The sequence below is a fragment of the Notolepis coatsorum genome, assembly GCF_963971535.1.
Source record: "Notolepis coatsorum genome assembly, chromosome: 6".
NCBI lineage: Eukaryota > Metazoa > Chordata > Actinopteri > Aulopiformes > Paralepididae > Notolepis > Notolepis coatsorum.
In genome coordinates this window covers 61,429,726-61,451,517 of record NC_140170.1, presented here as the reverse complement: position 1 = coordinate 61,451,517, position 21,792 = coordinate 61,429,726, and the positions used below count along the sequence as shown (strand labels likewise).

At 46.7% G+C, this 21,792-nt stretch overlaps 1 protein-coding gene across 1 annotated transcript in view; it reads left to right on the top strand.

Moving 5' to 3' along the window:
* The window catches only part of slc45a3 (solute carrier family 45 member 3), a 55,977-nt gene extending 34,520 nt beyond the window's left edge, over positions 1–21,457 (top strand). Inside the window, exons 5-7 of the mRNA XM_084315584.1 lie at positions 4,395–4,660; positions 16,370–16,648; positions 17,933–21,457. Coding sequence (XP_084171710.1) covers positions 4,395–4,660; positions 16,370–16,648; positions 17,933–18,076 — 689 coding nt within the window. The 3' untranslated portion in view covers positions 18,077–21,457. The remainder of the gene's footprint in view (positions 1–4,394; positions 4,661–16,369; positions 16,649–17,932) is intronic.
* Positions 21,458–21,792: the final 335 nt, after the last annotated feature.

Sequence of the window (21,792 nt, the reverse complement as noted above, 5' to 3'; positions counted from 1 at the left end):
CGATGACAGACTACAAAGGCGCCTCCCTCAAACTGAACAGTGACATCTCCTTAGCAAATGACCTCAATACCTTCTATGCGAGGTTTGATGCTGGTAATAACAACACCAGCTCACAAGCCACGGCAAGGAGGGGGGGGGGTTGGCTGCTGATGGAGGCGCAGTGTTCAGGGTAACAGAGCATGAGGTGAGGCGGACCTTTAAAAAAGTGAATATCAGGAAGGCAGCAGGTCCGGACGGCATCCCCGGCCGCGTCCTAAAAGTCTGTGCCGACCAACTGGCCCCAGTATTCACTGACATCTTCAACCTGTCCTTAGAACAGGCTGTCATCCCCACCTACCTGAAGAAGTCCACTATTATCCCTGTACCCAAAAAATCCAAGCCTGCTTGCCTCAACGACTACCGCCCTGTAGCTCTCACCTCCATAGCCATGAAGTGCTTTGAGAAGCTAGTAAAGGGCTACATCTGCTCCTCCCTCCCCATCAACATGGACCCCCTGCAATTTGCATACCGCCCCAACAGGTCCACGGAGGACGCCATAGCCCATGTGCTGCACACAGCAGCATCACACCTGGACAAGAGGCAGGGGAACTATGTGAGAATGCTATTCATCGACTACAGCTCGGCATTCAATACCATAGTCCCCTCCATACTCATAGCCAAGCTCAGGGACCTGGGCTTGAACTATGACCTCTGCCAGTGGGTCTTGGACTTCCTGACTGGCAGACCCCAGGTGGTGAGAGCAGGCAACTGCACCTCCTCATCCATCACCCTCAACATAGGGGCCCCCCAGGGCTGTGTTCTGAGTCCCCTCCTCTACTCCCTGTACACACACGACTGTGTGGCTCAGCGGAGTAGCAATACAATCATCAAATTTGCTGACGACACAGTGGTGGTGGGCCTGATCTCTGCCAACGACGAGAGGGCCTACCTGGAAGAGGTCAAGGTCCTGGCGGGATGGTGCCAGGAAAACAGCCTCTCCCTGAACGTCAGCAAAACAAAGGAGATGATTGTGGACTTCAGGAGGTCGGGGGTCAAGGACTACAGCCCCCTCAGCATCGACGGGGCACCGGTTGAGAGAGTCAACAGCTTTAAGTACCTCGGAGCCTACATATCCACACACACGGAGTCTCAAGGCGAGCACAGAAAGACTCAGAAGAAGCTTCTATCCCCAGGCCATCAGGCTGCTAAACGAACAATGAACACTACACGACAACAACCACCAAACGCACATAGCACACACATCCACATGCACACACTCACTTTAAACAAACACACTGTAGCACCCACTCCACACACTTTATAGCACACACCCACTTTAAACAAACACACTGTAGCACCCACTCCCCACACTTTATATTTATTGATGAAGGATTGCACTACAACTCGTACACCTTACTGTAAATTGTACCTAAATTGTACCTCATCCCATTTCTGCTTTGCACTATATAGTACTGTACATTAGTACACTGCATAGTATTGTATATTATATGGTAACTCAGAACATTGTACATATGTCTATACCGAACACTGTGACCTCATTTTCTTCTTCTAAATTACATGCTATACTATGTTATTTGATACTATCTTGTCTAGCACAGTCTCTGGAGCGTAACAGTAAGAAGCATTTTGTATGAAAGTATTCTGTACTTCTGTATGACAACTATTAAAGAAACTTGAAACTTGAATATTAGGGAACATTCACCGTCAGCTGGATGTAAAATCTGGGGCTGCTAAGACAATGAATGGGGCACTGATGGGCCCTTAAAAGATGTTGTGAGCTCTACACCTATTTAAATGCTGTTTAAATGATGGTTTGAATGATGGTTAATAACTATGATATAATACCTTTTTTGTGTGAAAACTCAACAACACATTGTATGTGTCAGAGGTGTGGTATTGAACCCAATATGCAGACAGAGACAGAACTGGTGGCACGGTGGTGTAGTGGTTAACACTGGTTAACACTGTCGCCTCACAGCAAGAAGGTCCAGGGTTCGATTCCCGCTTGGGGACCAGGTTTCCATGATGCCAGGTACCCAGGTGGGGTATCTCCCAGGCCTTTCTGTGTGGAGTTTGCATGTTCTCCCCGTGGCGTCCTTGACGAAGACGGACAGGAGCACTTGGATTGGTCCCCGGGGCACGGCTCACGTTGACGCCCTATCTGCTCCCGGCTGCCCATGGGGGGAAGGACAACGGGATGGGTTAGGCGCAGAGACTCAATCGCATCGGCGACTGAGAAAAAGACAATGCATGTGTGTGTGTGTGTATCCCGGTGTGTGTGTGCCACTCCAATTGCATGTCCAGTTCGTTGCATGCCAAATAAAGACCCCTAAACAGGTCCTGCATAATTATTATTAACTGGTGCACACCCAATATGGGTGTGTTTAATAGAGTGGTCAGTGTCCAGGCAGGGGTCGGTACACGGGGGTAATACTCGGAATGTCCAGAGTGAGTGTGCACAGAGGCAAGATAGTCAGACAGACGGGGTCAGAGCAGGGGCAGGTGTCGTCAACCGGGCGTGAGTCAGAGCAGTTCCTTGTGAGCCAGGTCAGTGTCTCCAGGTCGCCTATAGCTTATTCCCAGCGGAAGAGTGCTGCCGAGTGCTTCCGCGTTTTCCCTGATTGGCTGCGACACGCCCCGCGGCAGCGCGGCAGCCGCAGAGCGGAGTGGCAGAGCTTGCGGCATTATGTAGCCGTAATCCCTGATGTTTTTCATTCGACGATTAGCTCAACTGGCAGCGCTGCGGTCCTGCGGTCCGTTGGTGACAATGTTGGTGGTCAATTTTTTTGTATTTATTTTTTTAACGTGCATTCTTTCGCCGGTTAAGTTTAGGCATGTTAACTTTAAGCATTGTTTCGGAGTTGGTTATGGTTAAGGTTATGCATTGTTTCGGAGTTGGTTAAGGTTAGAAGGGTTAAGTTTAGGCGCTGTTAAGGAGCTGGTTAAGGTTAGAGTTTGTCTTAGAGAATGGCAATATTCTTTCGGAGTTGGTTATGGTTAAGGTTAAGGTTAGGCATGGTTAAGGTTAAGGTTAAGGTTAGGCATTGTTTCGGAGTTGGTTAAGGTTAGAAGGGTTAAGTTTAGGCGCTGTTAAGGAGCTGGTTAAGGTTAGAGTTTGTCTTAGAGAATGGCAATAGACAGCCTATTTCCGCGCTGCAGCTCTCTCGCGCTGCCGTGGTCACATGGGCGTCATGGCCAATCAGAGAAAACGCGGAAGCACGCGACGCACTCTTCCGCTGGGAATAAGCTACACGCCTCCAGGTCTTCACTGTTCATGTGTTAGAATCGATTATAATCGAAATTAATCAAAATATTGTTTTTATTGACCTATAGTCCATTCATGCTGAGTGAATCAGTTCCCCCAGCCACATTTGTGTATTCAACATTTTTGGGGGAATTAACTGAAAATTAATCGAATCGTGGTCAAATGAAGAGATTTCATGATGCATTGAATCGTTGCCTGAATAATCGTAATAGAATTGAATCGTTGTGAGGTTGCATCGTTACACCCCTACGAGCAATATAGCATGACTAACTGGTAATGAGAGTTTACGATCTGACAGCTTCTCCACGTCTGGGGCGGGGTTATATACCATGATGTACTCAACCCACAGACCTCAGATCAGCTGCCTTGACGACCACCAGCTGCGCCTAGTTGACCATAATGACAGCGGGAGAAGGGGGAAGAGAACAGAGAGAGGAAGGAGCACTGGCAGGCAGGAACCATGATGGCATTATGACTCAGAAAGTGTCCCATCATGGCTTGTCCAAGGAGCAGCCTCACAGTTTACATCTCAGTGACTAATCATATGTATAGTACAGCGTTGTTATATATATACTGTAAGAATAAATATATATATATATATATATATATATATATATATATATATATATATATGGTATATATGCAGCATAATGCTATCATGCAAAGTTGTATGGGTTATAAGATAAGATAAGATATTCCTTTATTGATCCCCTTGGGGAAATTCAGGCGTCATAGCAGCATGGGGGAGGGAGGGAGGGGAGGTACAGGTAGTAGAAGACATGATACAGGTCATAAAATTATAGTACAGTGGAGAAGTAAAAATAGAAATAGGCAGTGTAAACAATATAACAATATAATTAACTCTGAGCATGCGCATATGGGCAAGTATGCAGTGTAAATAGGTCAAGGTGCAAGATGAGGGTATGTATGCCCGTCTCAGTTATATTTGCCTTACAATAAATATAGTTACAATATATATATAATCTAATATCTAATCTTATATAGATAATAAAATAAAATAAAGCAAAATACATGCTCTGATGAAGTAAGTATACAGTATACACATAAGGTGCAGTATGCAGCCTCATATAGCAGGTGTATCCATCTTAATCTGTACCTCCCTCTCCAGGTGTGCGCGTGGCCAGCCTGGGGCTCTTCCTCCAGTGCGCGGTGTCTGCGTTGTGTTCCATGGTCATGGAGCGCTGGGTGCTGCTCCTGGGGGCCCGGGCCGTGTACGTCAGCAGTGTGGCCCTTCTAGCCCTGGCCACGGCGGTGATGAGCGTGTCGGAGAGCGCGCTGACGGTCACCATGATGGCAGCTCTGACGGGCTACACCTTCTGCGTGCTGCAGATCCTGCCCTACACCCTGCTCTGCCTCTACCACTCTGACGCACAGGTAAGACCCTGCTCTCCAGTCTCACATTGCCATATGTTCAGAATTCTGTTACACCTTACAATGAAAAGCTTACTTTGCTAGTCCCCCCCTTCACACAAAAATATCTATAGTAAGTAGCTGCAGCCCCGGAGACTAAAGTCTCAGGGCCGCAGTCTCAGGGCCGCAGTCTCAGGACCGCAGTCTCAGGGCCGCAGTCTCAGGGCCGGAGTCTCAGGACCGCAGTCTCAGGGCCGCAGTCTCAGGGCTGCAGTCTCAGGGCCGCAGTCTCAGGGCCGCAGTCTCAGGTCTCAGGGCCGCAGTCTCAGGACCGCAGTCTCAGGACAGCAGTCTCAGGACCGCAGTCTCAGGAACGCAGTCTCAGGGCCGCAGTCTCAGGACCCTAGTTTTTATAGACAGTGCCATCTAGCGAAGTGGACGGCCAAATTTCTTCTTTTTTTTATCGCTGCTTTTCTAGGACCCTGTCGTTTCAGGACCACATTTCTAGGACCCTAGTTTGTTGCCACAGGCCACCTAGCGAATTGATTTTATAATTTTTCTTTTTCTTTTTTGGCCACACTTCTGGGACTTTTGGTTTATTCCACCCAAATGCTACTTTCTCCAACTACCTAGTTTTAAAGGTTTATTCCACCCAAATGCTACTTTGTCTAACTACTTATAGTTTTAAAGGAAAATGCAGATGTGACTCAGATTTTCTTTTTTAAATGTACAATATTAAGAAATAATTCAAAAGACACACAACAAAGCACAACAAGGTTGGCACCTTGCATGTTTGCCTCCGCCGTCGGTGTGTGAATGTGTGAGTGAATGTGTGAGTGAATGGGTAAAATGTGAGGAACAAATTGTAAAGCGCTTTGGATAAAAGCGCTATATAAAAAAGCAGCCATTTACCATTTACAACGAAAAGAGGTTTGGCATCCAACCAGAGTGCAAATGTTACAGTAAAGTGCACTCCATGGTATATACAGCATTATTGTACATAACTAGTAAGAGGCAAGGGATATAGACATAGTATCTACAGATATGTAACAAGGGTTATATGCACGTCGTATGTACAGGCAGATGTGGATATATATATACACACATTAAGAATAAATATATATATGGTGTATACAGCATTATTGTACATGCTATCATACAGAGTTATATGGGTTATCAGGGGCGGATTTAGGATTGTAGGATTTTTTTTTTTTTTTTTTTTTTTTTTTTTTTAGGCACGACCCCCTCCACGACAGATTTTTATTTTATTTAATGAACGTGTACGTGCAATTTCCTGCAATATAGAGCCTTCAATCTTGACCAATAAAGCTGCTCTTTTCACTATAAAACTCAGTTAACCATAACGTAGTTATGGTTAGATTTATATATTGGGGGGGGATATATCATATTTTTCATATAATCAAAAAGTGGTGGAGCAAGATTATACCTTTGCTCCCCCAAGTTCAATAGTGGGAGAGCAGAGATGCTCCGAATGCTCTTATGGCCAGGCGTCCATGATTCACTGATACAAAGTAAAATAGTGCAGTGCAATAAAATAGTTACTAAAATAGAATAAAATAATGCAATAGTGCATTGCAATAAAATAGTTATCATCGTATTTAATCGGGAGGCCGGTAAGGAGTGCATTACAGTAGTCGAGTTGGCTTGAGATAAAGGCATGGATCTGGTTTTCAGCGTCCTTTTGATTTATAAATGGCCGTACTTTAGCTATGTTTCTAAGGTGGAAGAATTAAGTTTTTGTCAACTTGTTGATTGTGATTTAAAGCTTAGGTCTGAGTCTACCATAACACCAAGTGTAACTGAGGGGTACAATTCCCTGACTGTATTGATAAGTATGGTATCATTAAACCACTACCGCTTTATGTACTTTAATTACTGGCCATACAGTACATGATATATAAATATGATGAACACTTCCCACAATGAACCGGTTCTACACAAAGTTGTCTTTAAGTATTTATTGCAGCAAAAGGTACATAATACTTCTCGATATACTTTGAATGCACTTGTAAGGCAAAGGAATGTGCGTAGGCAAATCAACAATGAATGTCCATTCTCTGGTTACGCAGGAGGTAGTTATACAACCTGAATCTTAGGGAATTATATCTATGGTACACTAGTAATATAGCGGGAGATACTGGAAGGGTCCCCCTGGTTGTAAGCCAGCAGGGGTAGAAGATCTGTCGGTAGTAGAGAGTCTGGTCAACGATGACTAAGGAGACTCCAGGTACAGGAGACGGTGCAATAGCCTCTTGATCCACAGACGAATACAGCTGTTCTCCGTAGACTGTAGCTCCACAGTGAAGAAAGCTAGCCGGCCTCAGGCTCTCTGAGGCGCCGACTCGACTTGGCTCCTAGCGGGGTAAATCCAACACGTGCAGGCGTTGGCGATTCTCCGCTCCATAAATCACAGGACCAAAGCAAATATATTCCAGCCGCAAAGGGCTATGTAGTCGTCGGGTAGATTAATCCAGTGTACATGTCCACACGGTTCTCGTCTAGGTCTCCTCGGGTGAAAGCGCCATGAAAGCAGCCCAGCCTGGATAAGAACTCTAGCTAATACGAGGAAGCGTTGGGGATGCTGGTCACTGTAGAACTTTAGCCGCACGATACACTATACACAAATAGACTATTATTGACTTAATAGAAATATGTCGCACTCGACGGTATAGCGCCAAACTCTGACAATTCAGTTATTAATTCGCACGCGGTCTCAATGCTCTATTCTGGGGCCAAACAGGCCATACTTCACCGCACGTTGTATCGTGGGTGAGGCTTCAACTTATTGGGTAACTCTTAGACTAAGTGCTTCTGTATTCACCTGCGCCGTATTTATACGCACGGTGAACAAACTAGTGCCAACGACATTTCTGTCTCGTATCCCTGGGCAAGGCCGGGCATGCACAGACATGTCTTGACGGTGACTTTGAACCTGACTCCGGAGGCGCGGCTCTGGCGCCGGTGGACCGCTGTCCAATAGGAGAATGAAATATTATGGTCTGGGCTAAAGGGGTATTCCGTGTATATGTACAAGGAATATACAAGGGATATCAAACGATATACAAATACTATGCAATATATATCAATAAATAAATATATATATTCGGTTTAATCTGATCCTTTGTAACAGCCGCCCCCTAATTAGTCCCACCTAATTAGCTAAGCAGAGACAGATTAACCGCACTGTCCACTACTCAATGTCTGTTGTGAGGGGTCGGTCAGTTCACAAAGTCATGGGGTCATGGTCGTATCGGGGAGCCTTGGCAGTTCTATTAGCCTCGCCACGGGTCGGGTGTAGATCCGCCCTTGGACGAGCACTTCGGCTGCTCGGACCTTTCCGTCGGCACCGGTGATCACTTTGCTTACGCGGCCAGCCGGCCACATAGCTCGGGGTAGTGACTGGTCGATAATCATGACGACTGTTCCTTCTGTCAAATTGTCTCTCTCTTTCACCCATTTCTGGCGGGTCTGTAGAGACGGTAGATAGTGGAGTAGGAAGCTGTTCCAAAACTTGTCAGCCAATACTTGACTGTACCTCCACATTCTTCGGCCGTTCGCTTCTTCAGGCCTGTACATTGTCTGTGGTAGCGCGGGGTCCAGCCGCTCCATCAAGAGTGTGTTGGGGGTGACTGGGTCGACATCTGCTACATCACTTGAGACGTAACCGAGGGGCTTTGAGTTCAATACTCCCTCGATCTCCGTGAGGACTGTCATTAGGACTTCTTCCGCCACGGTCTGGGCACAAGCACAGCGTACAGGGCTGTCTTTATTGAACGTACTTCTCGTTCCCAAGTTCCACCGAAGTGAGGTGCGTTCGGGGGATTAAACTGGAAGTCAATCTGGGATGGAGCGAGGTGGGTCTTAAGTTCTGGGCCCATAGCTTGGAAGCTCTCTCTCAGCTCTCTTTCTCCGCCTTTGAAGTTTGTCCCGTGATCAGACAATAATATAGACGGTTTGCCTTTCCGCGATGTGAATCTTCGGAAGGCCATAAGGAATGAGTCTGTGCTCATGGTTGGAAGGAGTTCTATATGCATCGCTCGGGTGGTCATGCATTTGAATACAATACCCCACCGCTTTTCGGTTCCTCTTCCTTTCTTTATATACAGCGGGCCGAAACAGTCCATACCGGTGGAGTGAAAAGGCTTGTCGCCGAGTCGGAGGCGACAGGGAGGTAGGTCAGCCATCCGGGGTATACTGGGCTGCGCTCGCCACTTACGACAGTCTAGACAGGTTCGCTGGAAGCGCCGCACTGCTTCTCTCCCTTGCAGTATCCAATAACGACGTCTGATCTCCGCGAAGACTCTCTCTGCCCCGGCGTGATGCACATCCTCGTCGTATTTCTTTATGATCAGCTCTGTGACCTTGTGTCGGCTGTTTAAGACTATCGGGTACTTGACGTCATCCGGTAAGTCTGGAGCTCTCCGCAGACGACCACCCACTCTGATGAGACCATGGGCGTCGCTCTCGGGGGCTAGGTGGAGCAGTCTGCTGTCTGATGGGATGGGCTTTGCTCCCTGTAGACAGTCTAGCTCATCGGGGAACGAGTCTCTCTGGGCTCGTTGTAGTAGAAGAAGTTCTGCTTCTTCGTAGTCAGCTGCTGTAATGTCAGTAGTGAGCTGAACCTCTGGGTGGTGCCACAGGAATGTCTTTAGCTGCGCACTCTCTAGGGTGAGGCAATCGTCTATGTCGGGGTCTGTGGAGACGAGTGTGTTCAATCCACAGAACATAGATTTCTTGTTTTCTGCCTCCTCTTTACTCGCTTCCCGTGGGGTGGGTGTAGGCCACTCTTCTTCCGGGAGCTTGAGGAACTCTGGCCCGTCACTGTATAGGTTGTGACGGGTGAGGTCATCCAGGGACATTCCCCGGGTGATGACGTCAGCTGGGTTGTGTTTTGTGTCCACATACCTCCAGCTTGCTACTTCTGTTAAATCTTGAATCTCTGTGACTCTGACTCCCACGAAGACCTTGTATCTGCACGAATCAGACCGGATCCATGTGAGTACTGTCGTGGAGTCTGACCACAAGATTGTTCTTTGCACCGGAATGGTGAGTTCACGTTGGATTAACGTGGCGAGTTGCGCTCCTGCTAGGGCTGCGCAGAGCTCTAGACGCGGGATAGATTGTTGCTTTCGTGGGGCTATTCTTGAGCGAGCCAGGATGAAAGCAGTATGTATTTCTCCTCCCTCCTCTCGGGCACGCAAGTAGGCCACCGAACCGTAGGCTACTTCGGAGGCGTCGCTGAAGACGTGCAGGTCCATCTGGCACGTCTCCGGCCTCACTGTGGGTGGGAAGTAGCTGCGGCGTATGTTGACACCTGGGAGTGAGCTGAGTTCCGTCTCCCACTCTCTCCATGTGGATGCAAGGTGTTCGGGTATGGGGTCGTCCCAGCCCTGGTCCTTGTCCCATAACGCTCTTACAATCATCTTTGCCCTGGTGGTGTAAGGTAGAATACATCCCAACGGGTCATATTGTCTGGCGAGTGTTCTGTCTGGTGGTCGGTAGTGCAGTCGACCTTCCCTGCTCCTTGGTCAGGGGTGTGTGTTTATAATGGAGCGAGTCTGTTTTGAAGCGCCAGACTAGTCCTAATGTCATTTCTTGGGCTTCTCCTGGGATGGTCGCCATCCAGGTCTCGCTGCTTGCTGCCTTGTCCTCGGGGGAGAGGCTGCGCAATACTTGCGGGTCGCTGCTGGCCCACTGCCTGAGATCAAAGCCGCCTTTGATCAGGGAGGCGCGGAGCTTGAGTAGAAGGGCCTCGGCTTCTTCTGGCGTCGAGACGCTTTGCAGACAGTTGTCCACGTAGAAACTATTTCCTACACTTTGTCGGACCTCTTCATCAGCTGCTGGGTCCTCTGCGACGTGTTTTTGCAGTGCAAACGTAGCACAGCATGGGCTGCATGTGGTTCCGAAAGGGAGGACTTCCCATTGATAGATGGCTGGTTGCTCATCCCCGATCCTCTCTCTCCATAGGAACCGCAGCAGGGGCTTGTCCTCCTCCACTAGTCTCACCTGCAGGAACATCCCTTTGATGTCGCCGCTGATGGCCACCTTGTCCTGGCGGAAACGTAGTAACACGCCTAGTAGAGAGGGGCCGAGTGTTGGGCCGGGCAAGAGCTCTTTATTCAGATTTTGTGATCCGATCTGGTAGCTGCAGTTGAACACAATACGATCCTTGCCGTTGTGGTGGACTTTGTGGTGCGGCACGTACCATGATTCGGTCGTCTGATCGGCCTCTTTAATGTCAATTTTCTTTATGTGTCCCGCTGTGATTAGCTTGTTAATCTCAGCGCGGTACACAGTCTCCTGAGCGGGGTCTCTGGCTAGGCGCCGCTCTGTGTTCAATAGATACCGCTCCGTCGCTTCTTTTGGGGCGTGGAAGGTAGGCATACCCTCTCGCCTCAGGAGTGGAGTTGCATATCTCATCACTCCGTTGACTTTGACTCTCTTTGTCCCTTGCTCGAGGAGGGCTATAGCGTAAATGTCTTCCTTGGAACGAATGTCTTTCTTTTCGTTCTTAAAGGGCATTGTCTCTAGTGTCCATAGCCTCTCGACATGCTGTAGGAGGGTGGTGTCTTCTTCTGTCACTCTGGAGTGGAGGCAGCTAGTGGCTGCTGTTCGGTTAAGAGACTTAGCGAGGGGGCCTTGTAATGTCCATCCTAGGCGGGTCTCGACTGCTGCAGGACAGCCTCTGGGCCCTGTGTGGACCCGGTCTATCGGGACTATGAGGTCTGCATGGTCGGAGCCTATCAGCAGGGTCGGGGTGGCACCGTCTATGAGCGGTATAGGTAGTTGACGCAGGTGCACATATTTATCCATCAGCTTGGCGATGGGGTAGGTGTACTGCGACAGGCCTATTTCTTGGCTGGTGAAAGCATTAGTAATCCTATACCGTCTCTCTGGCTGCCCGCTTGCTGCGATAGTGAAGGAGACATTCTCGCCCTTTATCGTCTTTAGATCTCTTCTTATTGTCCGAATCGTCATCTGGTTTTCGCTCCCCCGCAGCCCCAGCTGGGCCGCAGCGGACGCGAGGAGAAGGGTCTTCTCTGACCCGTCGTCAAGGACGGCATAAGTGTCCATGACCTTGTCTTGGTAACTCAGTGTTACGCGGACCACCTTTAAGAGCACCCGGGCGCCCCCGCTGCTGGCGGGGTCAATGTACATAACACTTGCCTTTGTGCTGCTTGAGGGTGCAGGCTTTCTTCTGTTACTGTCGTGTAGGACATCTAGGTGGGCTCCGTCACACCGACTACACCTCTTCTTTAAGCGGCAATCGGCTGCCATGTGACTGCGCGCACATCGGTAACAGCGTCGGTTGGACTTTATCCATTGACTCACCTCGTCGGCGGTCATCTTCTTGAACGTGTCACATTGTGACAACCAGTGTTCCTTTTCGCAGTACGGGCACACCATCTTCCACTTCTCTTTCATCGAGGGGGTACTGTGGTTCTTGCTTCTCGGTACTGATTCTGATTGGTGCATGACGGTCACCAATCTTCGGCCATCGTTTGCTCTCCTAGGTCCCTCTCTGGAGCTTGGGGTGCTCCGCATGAACGTATCCAACCGTAGGCTGTTGACTTCTCTCGCCAGGAAGTCGGCTAGGTCTAGGAGGGATGGCTCGGGACCGTTAGGATCACGGTGGTCTCTTTGCCGCCTGAAGCGCTCTTGTCGGGCGGGCGGAAGCTTCTCTAAAATCCTCTCGACATTAGAGTTTGCGTACAGTTCGTGCATACCCTTTTCTCTTTGCGCCCCCAGCATCCCTACCAGGGATTGTACCTTGATAGACAGGTCATCTAGTGAGCGATTGTCTGTGGCTGGGGGTAGGCGGTCAATATGCCTTATCTCTTGTATTACGTAGTCCCATATGCGTCCATATCTTTGGTCGAGTGCTGCTAGAGCCGCTGTGTATGGGGTAGTAGAGGTGGCATAGGCCAGCGCTATATTGTGCGCTCGGGGCACCTTGAGGTGCTTCAGTAGGATAGCATACTTGTACGGTTCATCAGCTACATCGGACATCATTGTCTCTAAGCACATTCGTAGCTCCGTGTACTGTGCTCTGTTCTCGTGGGTGAAGTCCGGAAACGTCGGTGTGCCAATGTATGATGCCATGGATGGCTGGCACATCGGTGAGCGTTGGAAGAGAGGCCTCCTAGGCGAGTCTCCTCTTACGCCTCTTGGTGGGCTGGTACCTGCTGGGTACCATGGCCCGCGTATCCAGGTGCTATTCCTCGGGGCTGGTCGTGCGTCAAGCTCACCCGTGAATTGAGTCGGGGGTCTGTAGCGCAGAGCCGCGGGGGTAGAGCCTGGGCTGTACTGGACCTCCTGGTCCTGTGGAGTACTGTGCTGCTGTCGGGCTTGACTCTCCTCCTCTCCCTCTTCTTCTTCCTCTGGCAGGTCCTCTAGATCCTGTAGTCGTCTATTTAGCCTCTCCGCGGTGTAGACCGTTTCTTCCTTGTAGCTGGGTCTCACTTGGACCGGTCGGGGAAGGGGTTCGGAGGGGGTATAGGCTCTCTCTGGTGGTCGGGCTCAGGGTCGCTTGATCGGGTAGGGGAGGGTGCCCTCGACCCTTGTCTTGACGAGGCCCTGGAACCCCGTGCGGAGGGAGGGGGTGTTGCCCTGGTGATCAGCTGCTCCATTATCTGCGCTTGTAATCGGTCGCGCTCGGCTTCGCGCTTGGTGAGAGCGAGGTCGCGCTCTGCTTCTCTTTGGGCACCGGCAGCGGCGCGCTGGGCTTCGGCCCGGTCTCTTACCATATTCTCTTCCGTCTGAAGGCGTCTAATCTCTAGACGTATACGATCTTCTTCGCTCCGTTGCTGCGCCTGAAGGCGTTCTCTTTCCATGGAAGAATGTTCGCGCTCACTAAGCGTCTGTGCTTGGAGTCGATCGCGCTCTGTTGAGGCTGCTAGGCTGGCGAGGAATGCCTGTGCCAGCATCTTGTCCGCCTCGCTGGGGGAAGACGCTGGTTGAGGTGATCCGCTCCTGGCAGTACTCGTTGGAGATCTGTTCTCCTGTGGCGAGTCCTGGAGGTCCATCTCCGGGGTGCTCTCCTCTTCTTGTAGCGGGTAGAGTTCCATCCCTGGAGAGCTGTCTTTATCCTGGAGCTCTTCTGGGACTACTTCTTCGGTCTTGGCGGGGGGTAAAGTCGTGTCAGGTCCCTCCTGGTCCCTACCGTGAGCTTGGTCAGTTACGTTAGAACCCACTAGGGCCTCTATTGGCGGGGTAGCCTGGGCGATAGGGTCGGACATAATTTTACTATCTACTTTTTCCGCGTTTACCGTCTGTAGAAGGCTAGGTAGTATATTGGCAACGTAATCCTCTAAGTACTGAGGTGTCTGCCGTCTACGCTGCGGGCGATCTACTTTAGGAGAACCGTTTTGTGGAGTGTTCATCATAGGCCATGTCAATATTAATACCACTATATTAATATTACACTAGTTACTATCCGGCTCGAAGGACCAATTGTAACTGAGGGGTACAATTCCCTGACTGTATTGATAAGTATGGTATCATTAAACCACTACCGCTTTATGTACTTTAATTACTGGCCATACAGTACATGATATATAAATATGATGAACACTTCCCACAATGAACCGGTTCTACACAAAGTTGTCTTTAAGTATTTATTGCAGCAAAAGGTACATAATACTTCTCGATATACTTTGAATGCACTTGTAAGGCAAAGGAATGTGCGTAGGCAAATCAACAATGAATGTCCATTCTCTGGTTACGCAGGAGGTAGTTATACAACCTGAATCTTAGGGAATTATATCTATGGTACACTAGTAATATAGCGGGAGATACTGGAAGGGTCCCCCTGGTTGTAAGCCAGCAGGGGTAGAAGATCTGTCGGTAGTAGAGAGTCTGGTCAACGATGACTAAGGAGACTCCAGGTACAGGAGACGGTGCAATAGCCTCTTGATCCACAGACGAATACAGCTGTTCTCCGTAGACTGTAGCTCCACAGTGAAGAAAGCTAGCCGGCCTCAGGCTCTCTGAGGCGCCGACTCGACTTGGCTCCTAGCGGGGTAAATCCAACACGTGCAGGCGTCGGCGATTCTCCGCTCCATAAATCACAGGACCAAAGCAAATATATTCCAGCCGCAAAGGGCTATGTAGTCGTCGGGTAGATTAATCCAGTGTACATGTCCACACGGTTCTCGTCTAGGTCTCCTCGGGTGAAAGCGCCATGAAAGCAGCCCAGCCTGGATAAGAACTCTAGCTAATACGAGGAAGCGTTGGGGATGCTGGTCACTGTAGAACTTTAGCCGCACGATACACTATACACAAATAGACTATTATTGACTTAATAGAAATATGTCGCACTCGACGGTATAGCGCCAAACTCTGACAATTCAGTTATTAATTCGCACGCGGTCTCAATGCTCTATTCTGGGGCCAAACAGGCCATACTTCACCGCACGTTGTATCGTGGGTGAGGCTTCAACTTATTGGGTAACTCTTAGACTAAGTGCTTCTGTATTCACCTGCGCCGTATTTATACGCACGGTGAACAAACTAGTGCCAACGACATTTCTGTCTCGTATCCCTGGGCAAGGCCGGGCATGCACAGACATGTCTTGACGGTGACTTTGAACCTGACTCCGGAGGCGCGGCTCTGGCGCCGGTGGACCGCTGTCCAATAGGAGAATGAAATATTATGGTCTGGGCTAAAGGGGTATTCCGTGTATATGTACAAGGAATATACAAGGGATATCAAACGATATACAAATACTATGCAATATATATCAATAAATAAATATATATATTCGGTTTAATCTGATCCTTTGTAACACCAAGACTTAACTCACTCAAATACAGTTAGCAGCTGGATAGACCACAGATGGAAATTAGCTTCTTCTAAATCTGGTGCAAACATATTTTCATGTAACAATGATGAATTGTAAAAAAAAAAAAAAAAAAAAAAAAATTTTTAAATAGATTCGGGGCTTTTCAGAATACATCCGGGGCTTGAGCCCAGGTAGCCACCCCCTAGCTCCGCCCCTGTGGGTTATGTGCGGGTGTATAAGTAGTAGGGCTGTCCCCGACTAAGGATTTGGATGGTCGACTAGGATTGGCCAAAATTTGCCGTTAGTCGACTATTGGTCGACTTAAAAAAAAATCATTCCATTTGGGCTGTGGGGGGTGCTTAATGTCTGAAGGAGTCGACTGAAGGCTTCTTGTCCTCTGCAAAAGCATGCAATTGGTCCACTGATGGATACATCTTGATATTTGTCTAGTCTAGTGTGTTCATTAGATGGGTGAAATCCTCTTTCAGTGCCTCTGTGCCTGTTTTCGTAGGCAGTTAGCCTCTGGTATGCGTGCCATTAGCGTTAGCCACGCTTCTAGGCCTCTTTTCTTTTGGAAAGAATTATAAAAAAGATATATTAATATTTTTTTATTTTTTTTTTTTTTTTTATATTCGACTAAGAGGTTGGCCAGTCGACTACGGCTCCTTTCGACCGATTAGTCGACTAATCGATTAATAGGGGTCAGCCCTAATAAGTAGGTATATAGAAGGATTATATGCAGGTATATTCAGACAGATATGGATATATAATGTACTCACTATGTACTTAATCATTATTATCGTTGCCCCCGATAAAATGTTACCATTGTTACTAAATATGAGGCTTTTTTTGTTTTTGTTTTGAGGAGCAATCGTTGTAAATGGACTCCATTTGACCTTCTGTCCTTCATCCCAACTCTCTCACTCAGGTCTTCTTCACCTGCTCCAAGCCCCGAGCGTTCCACCTTGGGAAGAGTGAGGACTCGCCTGCCCTGTCCAAATCCCTCCTTTCCTCCGAGCTCGCCGCTCACCATGGCAACGGCCACCCGGGGGGAGTCACCCTTCCGAGGGTGGCGACTCCCCCCGCCTCCCCCTCCGCCCATCTGTTGATGGAGAGAGACCCAGGCGAGGGACACTCTACACCGGTCTCCCAGAGAGGCATGTGTTTCGACATGGCTGTACTGGATAGTGCCTACCTGCTGTCTCAGGTGAGGTGGTCGGTGTGATTATAATAATGATAATAATAATAATAAATAGGGATGTCCGATATTATTGGCCTACCGATATTATCGGCCGATATTGGCATTAAAATGTAATATCGGAAAATATCGGTATCGGTTTTAAAAAATATATATATTTTTTTATTTTAAAATCTTTAAATTTATTTAACCTTTACTTACCCAGGCAAGCAAGTAAGAACAAATTCTTATTTTATTTATTGTCAAAAGTATGCATAATGTTGTGTTAATTCCACAACAAGACATATTTAATGTTAATTACCTGAATTTATTCAGTTTTTGGGGGGGGGGGGAACCCTGCATATATCGGTATCGGTTGATATTGGTATCGGAAATTAAGAGTTGGACAATATCGGTATATCGGATATCGGTAAAAAAGCCAATATCGAACATCCCTAATAATAAACATGATTTGTATAGCACCTTTCAAAGGCTTTCATACAAGAATTGCTGCCCAAGGTGCATTGCAGCAGAAATGGAGATAGGCATAAAATGAGCATGACATTTACTGAATAAACTTGAATAAAAGCAATGCATCAAGTGCAGATAGAATAAAAGCAGGTATTAAAGGTATTCAAAAGTCTTACATGTGCAATATTTCATTTGCACAGGTATTAAATTTGTTTTGGGGGGGCAGCCCGGCTGTCGGAAGATGAAATAATATTAAATATTATGATTTATATTTTTGTATTCAAGTCGTTTTTTTGTGGGGCTACCAGCATCTGCGTCTGGCGAGAGCTTGTATGGAACGCGTGTGCATTTAAATTGGCCGCCAGGTCAGTGTTGCTATGTGCTAGTATGGTGGTGAAATTGGTTAGAAATTTTGCTCTAAGTGGTTTTAAAAAGTCTTAAATTGAACTTATTGAAACCTGCAGATACCCTGTATAAACTGAGTATAGGCATTGAGTATATTTAATCCAGTGTGGGGGTGAGGAGAGACAAATATTGAAACATGTAAATTAGGGATGTTCGATATTGGCTTTTTTACCGATATCCGATATACCGATATTGTCCCCCCCCAAAAAACACAACATTATGCATACTTTTCACAATAAATAAAATAAGAATTTGTTCTTACTTGCTTGCCTGGGTAAATAAAGGTTAAATAAATGTAAAAAATAAAATAAAATAAATTGAAAACCGATACCGATCATTTCCGATATTACATTTTAATGCCAATATCGGTAGGCCGATAATATCGGACATCCCTAATGTAAATACTACTTCTTTATTCACATTTTCTCTCTGTTGCAGGTTTTGCCAGCCCTGTGTCTCGGCTCTCTAGTGCAGCAGGCCGAGAGCGTGAGGGCGTACATGGCCTTTGCCTTCTCCCTCAGCCTCCTGGCTCTGGTCTTCTCCACGAGGATCGTCTACAACCACACCGACCTCCAGCGCTGATCCACTTCCCCCACCACCTTTTAAGGTGAAGAATCTACGAGATGTGGATACCCTCTAGCCACGACCACGGATACAGCAGAGGAAAATCCCGCTTTTGGGAAAGACAGTTTACTCGTATGCGGGCAAGTTTTATGCGTCGCAAGAGCAAGGCACTTAACCCCTCCACTGCTGTGGAGTCGCTCAGTGGCCAACAGCGTCAAGACTGTGGTTGTACTGGGCAGCAAGGAAACTATAAAAGAAGGAAGGGTCATCACGTCAGAATACCAGCGTTCTATGCTCTGCTTGATGCCAGACTTTGGTGCCAGTTCTATTGGAGCCTGTATCAAAATATACCAGCTATCTGAGGAAATAATACATCAACCGATATATCAAACGTTAACAATGCAACACATTGCAGATGATTCCGACATCCGAGGTAACAAAAGTTCTGACGTAAACGAGGAGATGGCTGATCCCATTCAACTCAATGTTGGGCGGTTGAAGGTTTTCACACTTGTGACGTGATGACCCTTCCTTCTTTTATTGTTTTATAGTTTCCTTGCCAGGTGTGAATATGTGGAACTGTGTGAATGTGAAGCAGGGCGTTGCTGAAAAAGAGCATACATGCTCAGATAACCTACCCTGGGTAAATAAAGGTTAAAAAAGAAAGAAATTTGTCATTTAGCTGACGCTTTTATCCAAAGCGACTTACAAGTTCTGTACGACAGGTCATCAGGAAGGGCACAACTCTATCAGCTGAGTAACAATGTTCATCAAAGTGTTGAGTGCTACAGGTTAGTATATTATAATATAATATACCGGTTAGTATATTAGGACAGTAAGGTTAGTTAGGGTTAGATTTTATTATTATATTTTTTTTTGCAAAGGGGTAGAGCAGAGGTAGAGCAGTCGTCTGGTAATCAGGAGGTTCCCGGTTCGATCCCTGCGTGTCGGAAGTGTCCTTGAGCAAGACTCTTAACCCCTATATCGCTCCCGATGTGCAGGTTGGCACCTTGCATGGTTGCCTCTGCCATCGGTGTGTAAATGTGTGAGTGAATGGGTAAAATGTGAGGAACAAATTGTAAAGCGTTTTGGATAAAAAGCGCTATATAAATGCAGCCAATTACCATTTACTGCAGCATCATCACCACCAACAGCTGTCTCTGGATGCTGCGTTCTCAAGGCCAGTGTGATAAACGTGGATAGATGGAAGGTGTCCTCTCTCTCTCTCTCTATCAGGGATTCTTGTTGTAGATATTGTATTTATCAAGACAATTGCACAAATAATTCATTTCTCTGTTCGTGTTTTGTGTTTGTATGGTTTGATCTTGTTTTATTTTATGGGTTGCAGGGTTTCTTTGCGATATCCTGTTCGGTATCTAGTTGCTAAGAAACCGTGACTGTTTTCCCTCTCTCTGTTCTCGTGTCATGCCGCGGTACGCACGGCCATCTTCTCATCTGTAGTGAGCTTCGTTTGGACGTCACAGTATAGAGCAGATCACAAAATGGAGAAGAAGGACAAAAAAGCAACAGAATAATTCTTGAAATCTTTTGAATTATTCTACCCCGTTCTCTCGAGCTGTGCTGGGAGGTGTCTGCGTCAATGTACCCCACGCCCTGTCTGGCTATGTTCCACCTGACTATGGGCCCTCTGGCTCCAATGTGTCATCAGCCTCTGGGGCAATATTCTCTGGGACAATATTGACTTTTCAAACCTTTACATATTTGAGTCTGATATTCTTATCTACAAGGAGTTGTACTGAGTACACCCTTGCAAAAGAAAAAAAAGAAAAAGTCCTTTTTGTTTTGAGCAATTTGTAGCGGTCAATATCATGTTCTTTTGGGGGTTATCTGTTTATCCACATTCACCATTATATATTTAATATGAAACAGTGAAGCTTTATTTATTTATAATGCATTGCTGAGAGTTTTTTTTTGTACTCCTTTGAGAGGTCAGAGTTTCAGTTCATGGCAGCGCCTGCTTTAAAAAGAAAAAGAAAAATGTATTCTGCCAAACGAGTTATTTGATGAAGCACACGATAACGCATCGCATTCTGAAAATTCCTTCGGTGAAATTGACTCTGAAATTGCAAGTGTCTTGTAATTAATAAGAAAGATCCTGTTAACAGTCAACTCTTGGACAAATAGGATTATATAACCTGGTGTTACAACCTGGTGTATTTTTCAGCCTAAAGAAGGTGCATGTGGGCTGTTAATTCGTTGTATTATCGTTATGTTACGAATGTTTAAGCAGAGGCTGCAAAGGACGATTTTGCTCTAAATCTTATCATGTGCCTTTAACCCCTTTGTGCAGATGCCAAACGTGTCAAAACCCACCCTCTTTATGTGATCCTCCAATCACGACTGTCAACTGTCACAACTGTTGTGATTGGAGGATCAAGAAGAATTGTGTCTTAAATTAAAGACTTAAACGTAATAACTTGAATCATTGAGTTGAATTATTCCATGAAAATTAGGGGCACCTTTCTTGTGGAAAAAGAAACAGACTTGCAAATCTTGTGTTTACAGTTAATCTCAAAATCATATTTGCAAAACAGATCAAGTTCACACACCTTTTGTCTACGATGTGTACCAAATGTGAGGTTGATATGTAAAACTACTGAAGTTGTATACAGTAGTGAAACTGTCTCTAATTACTATGTCACTACTATTAGTTATTACTAAATGGTCGTTTCATCATAATGAAATGGCTACCATGGGGACCAGCATCACAGGCTCATTGGAACCACAAGAGTCTCAGCTTTTCAGTCATCATGTTATGCAATTCCAACACTGTTTAGAGACCCCAGTATGCAGAAATAGTCAAATACAACTTTTTTTTTTTAAACACATTTGTGCTGCAAAAGGCGGTGTGGTTTTAGCCCAAACCTGTATGGGAATAGTATAAAGTGGGCATGTTGATGCCCATGGAACCCATTTTCATTCAGAAATCATGAGGTCAGAGGTCAAGCTCCCTCACCAAAATCTAGCCTAACTTTGGAACGTTATTTAGCCCCCTTCCCGACGAGCTAGCATGACATGCTTGATACTGTATAATATGATACCCACGGTCGTCTCTAGTTTCATGATAGTATCTAGCTTTGTTGAGATCAGAGGTTCTGTGTAGGATTGTTAGTAACTGTCTAACTGTACATATGGCTGTTTACACTAGTAACTGTTTACCTGCATATATAACTGTCTCCACCAGTGACTGTTTAGTTGCATATATATCTGTTCCCACTAGAGGGCGCTCTAGGCGGAGCCACCCAGGTACACCACCTTGTGGCGAGTATAAAAGCAAATGTATCCTCCCACTTCGTTCTCTCCCCCTATGTCTCTCAGTGAGAGAAGACCTGTATGTTACTGCTGCTCTTTCCATGTGAATAAAAAGAAACCACGCCAGTTCAGGCTCAAGATAGAAACCATGCCTCTTGACCACATTATTGTCGCCCTATAGCCGAATTCTGTTACTAAGCTTTAAAACTGACCCTGTCCCAACCATGACAATCATAATAAAACTATAATGACAAAGGATAATAGATTTATATTTTTCAATTGCACAACCTGTTGATGTCAATTCTAACCAAATACTATCCCTATCTCACTTTTTAGAAAAGTGTGTTCATGAATATGGTATGCAGACAAAGAAAGCTATGTGGATGTGAGTGTGTGTGTGCGTGTGTGTTATGTGAAATATGTGACGGCTATGTGGATGTAAGTGTGTGTGTGTGTGTGTG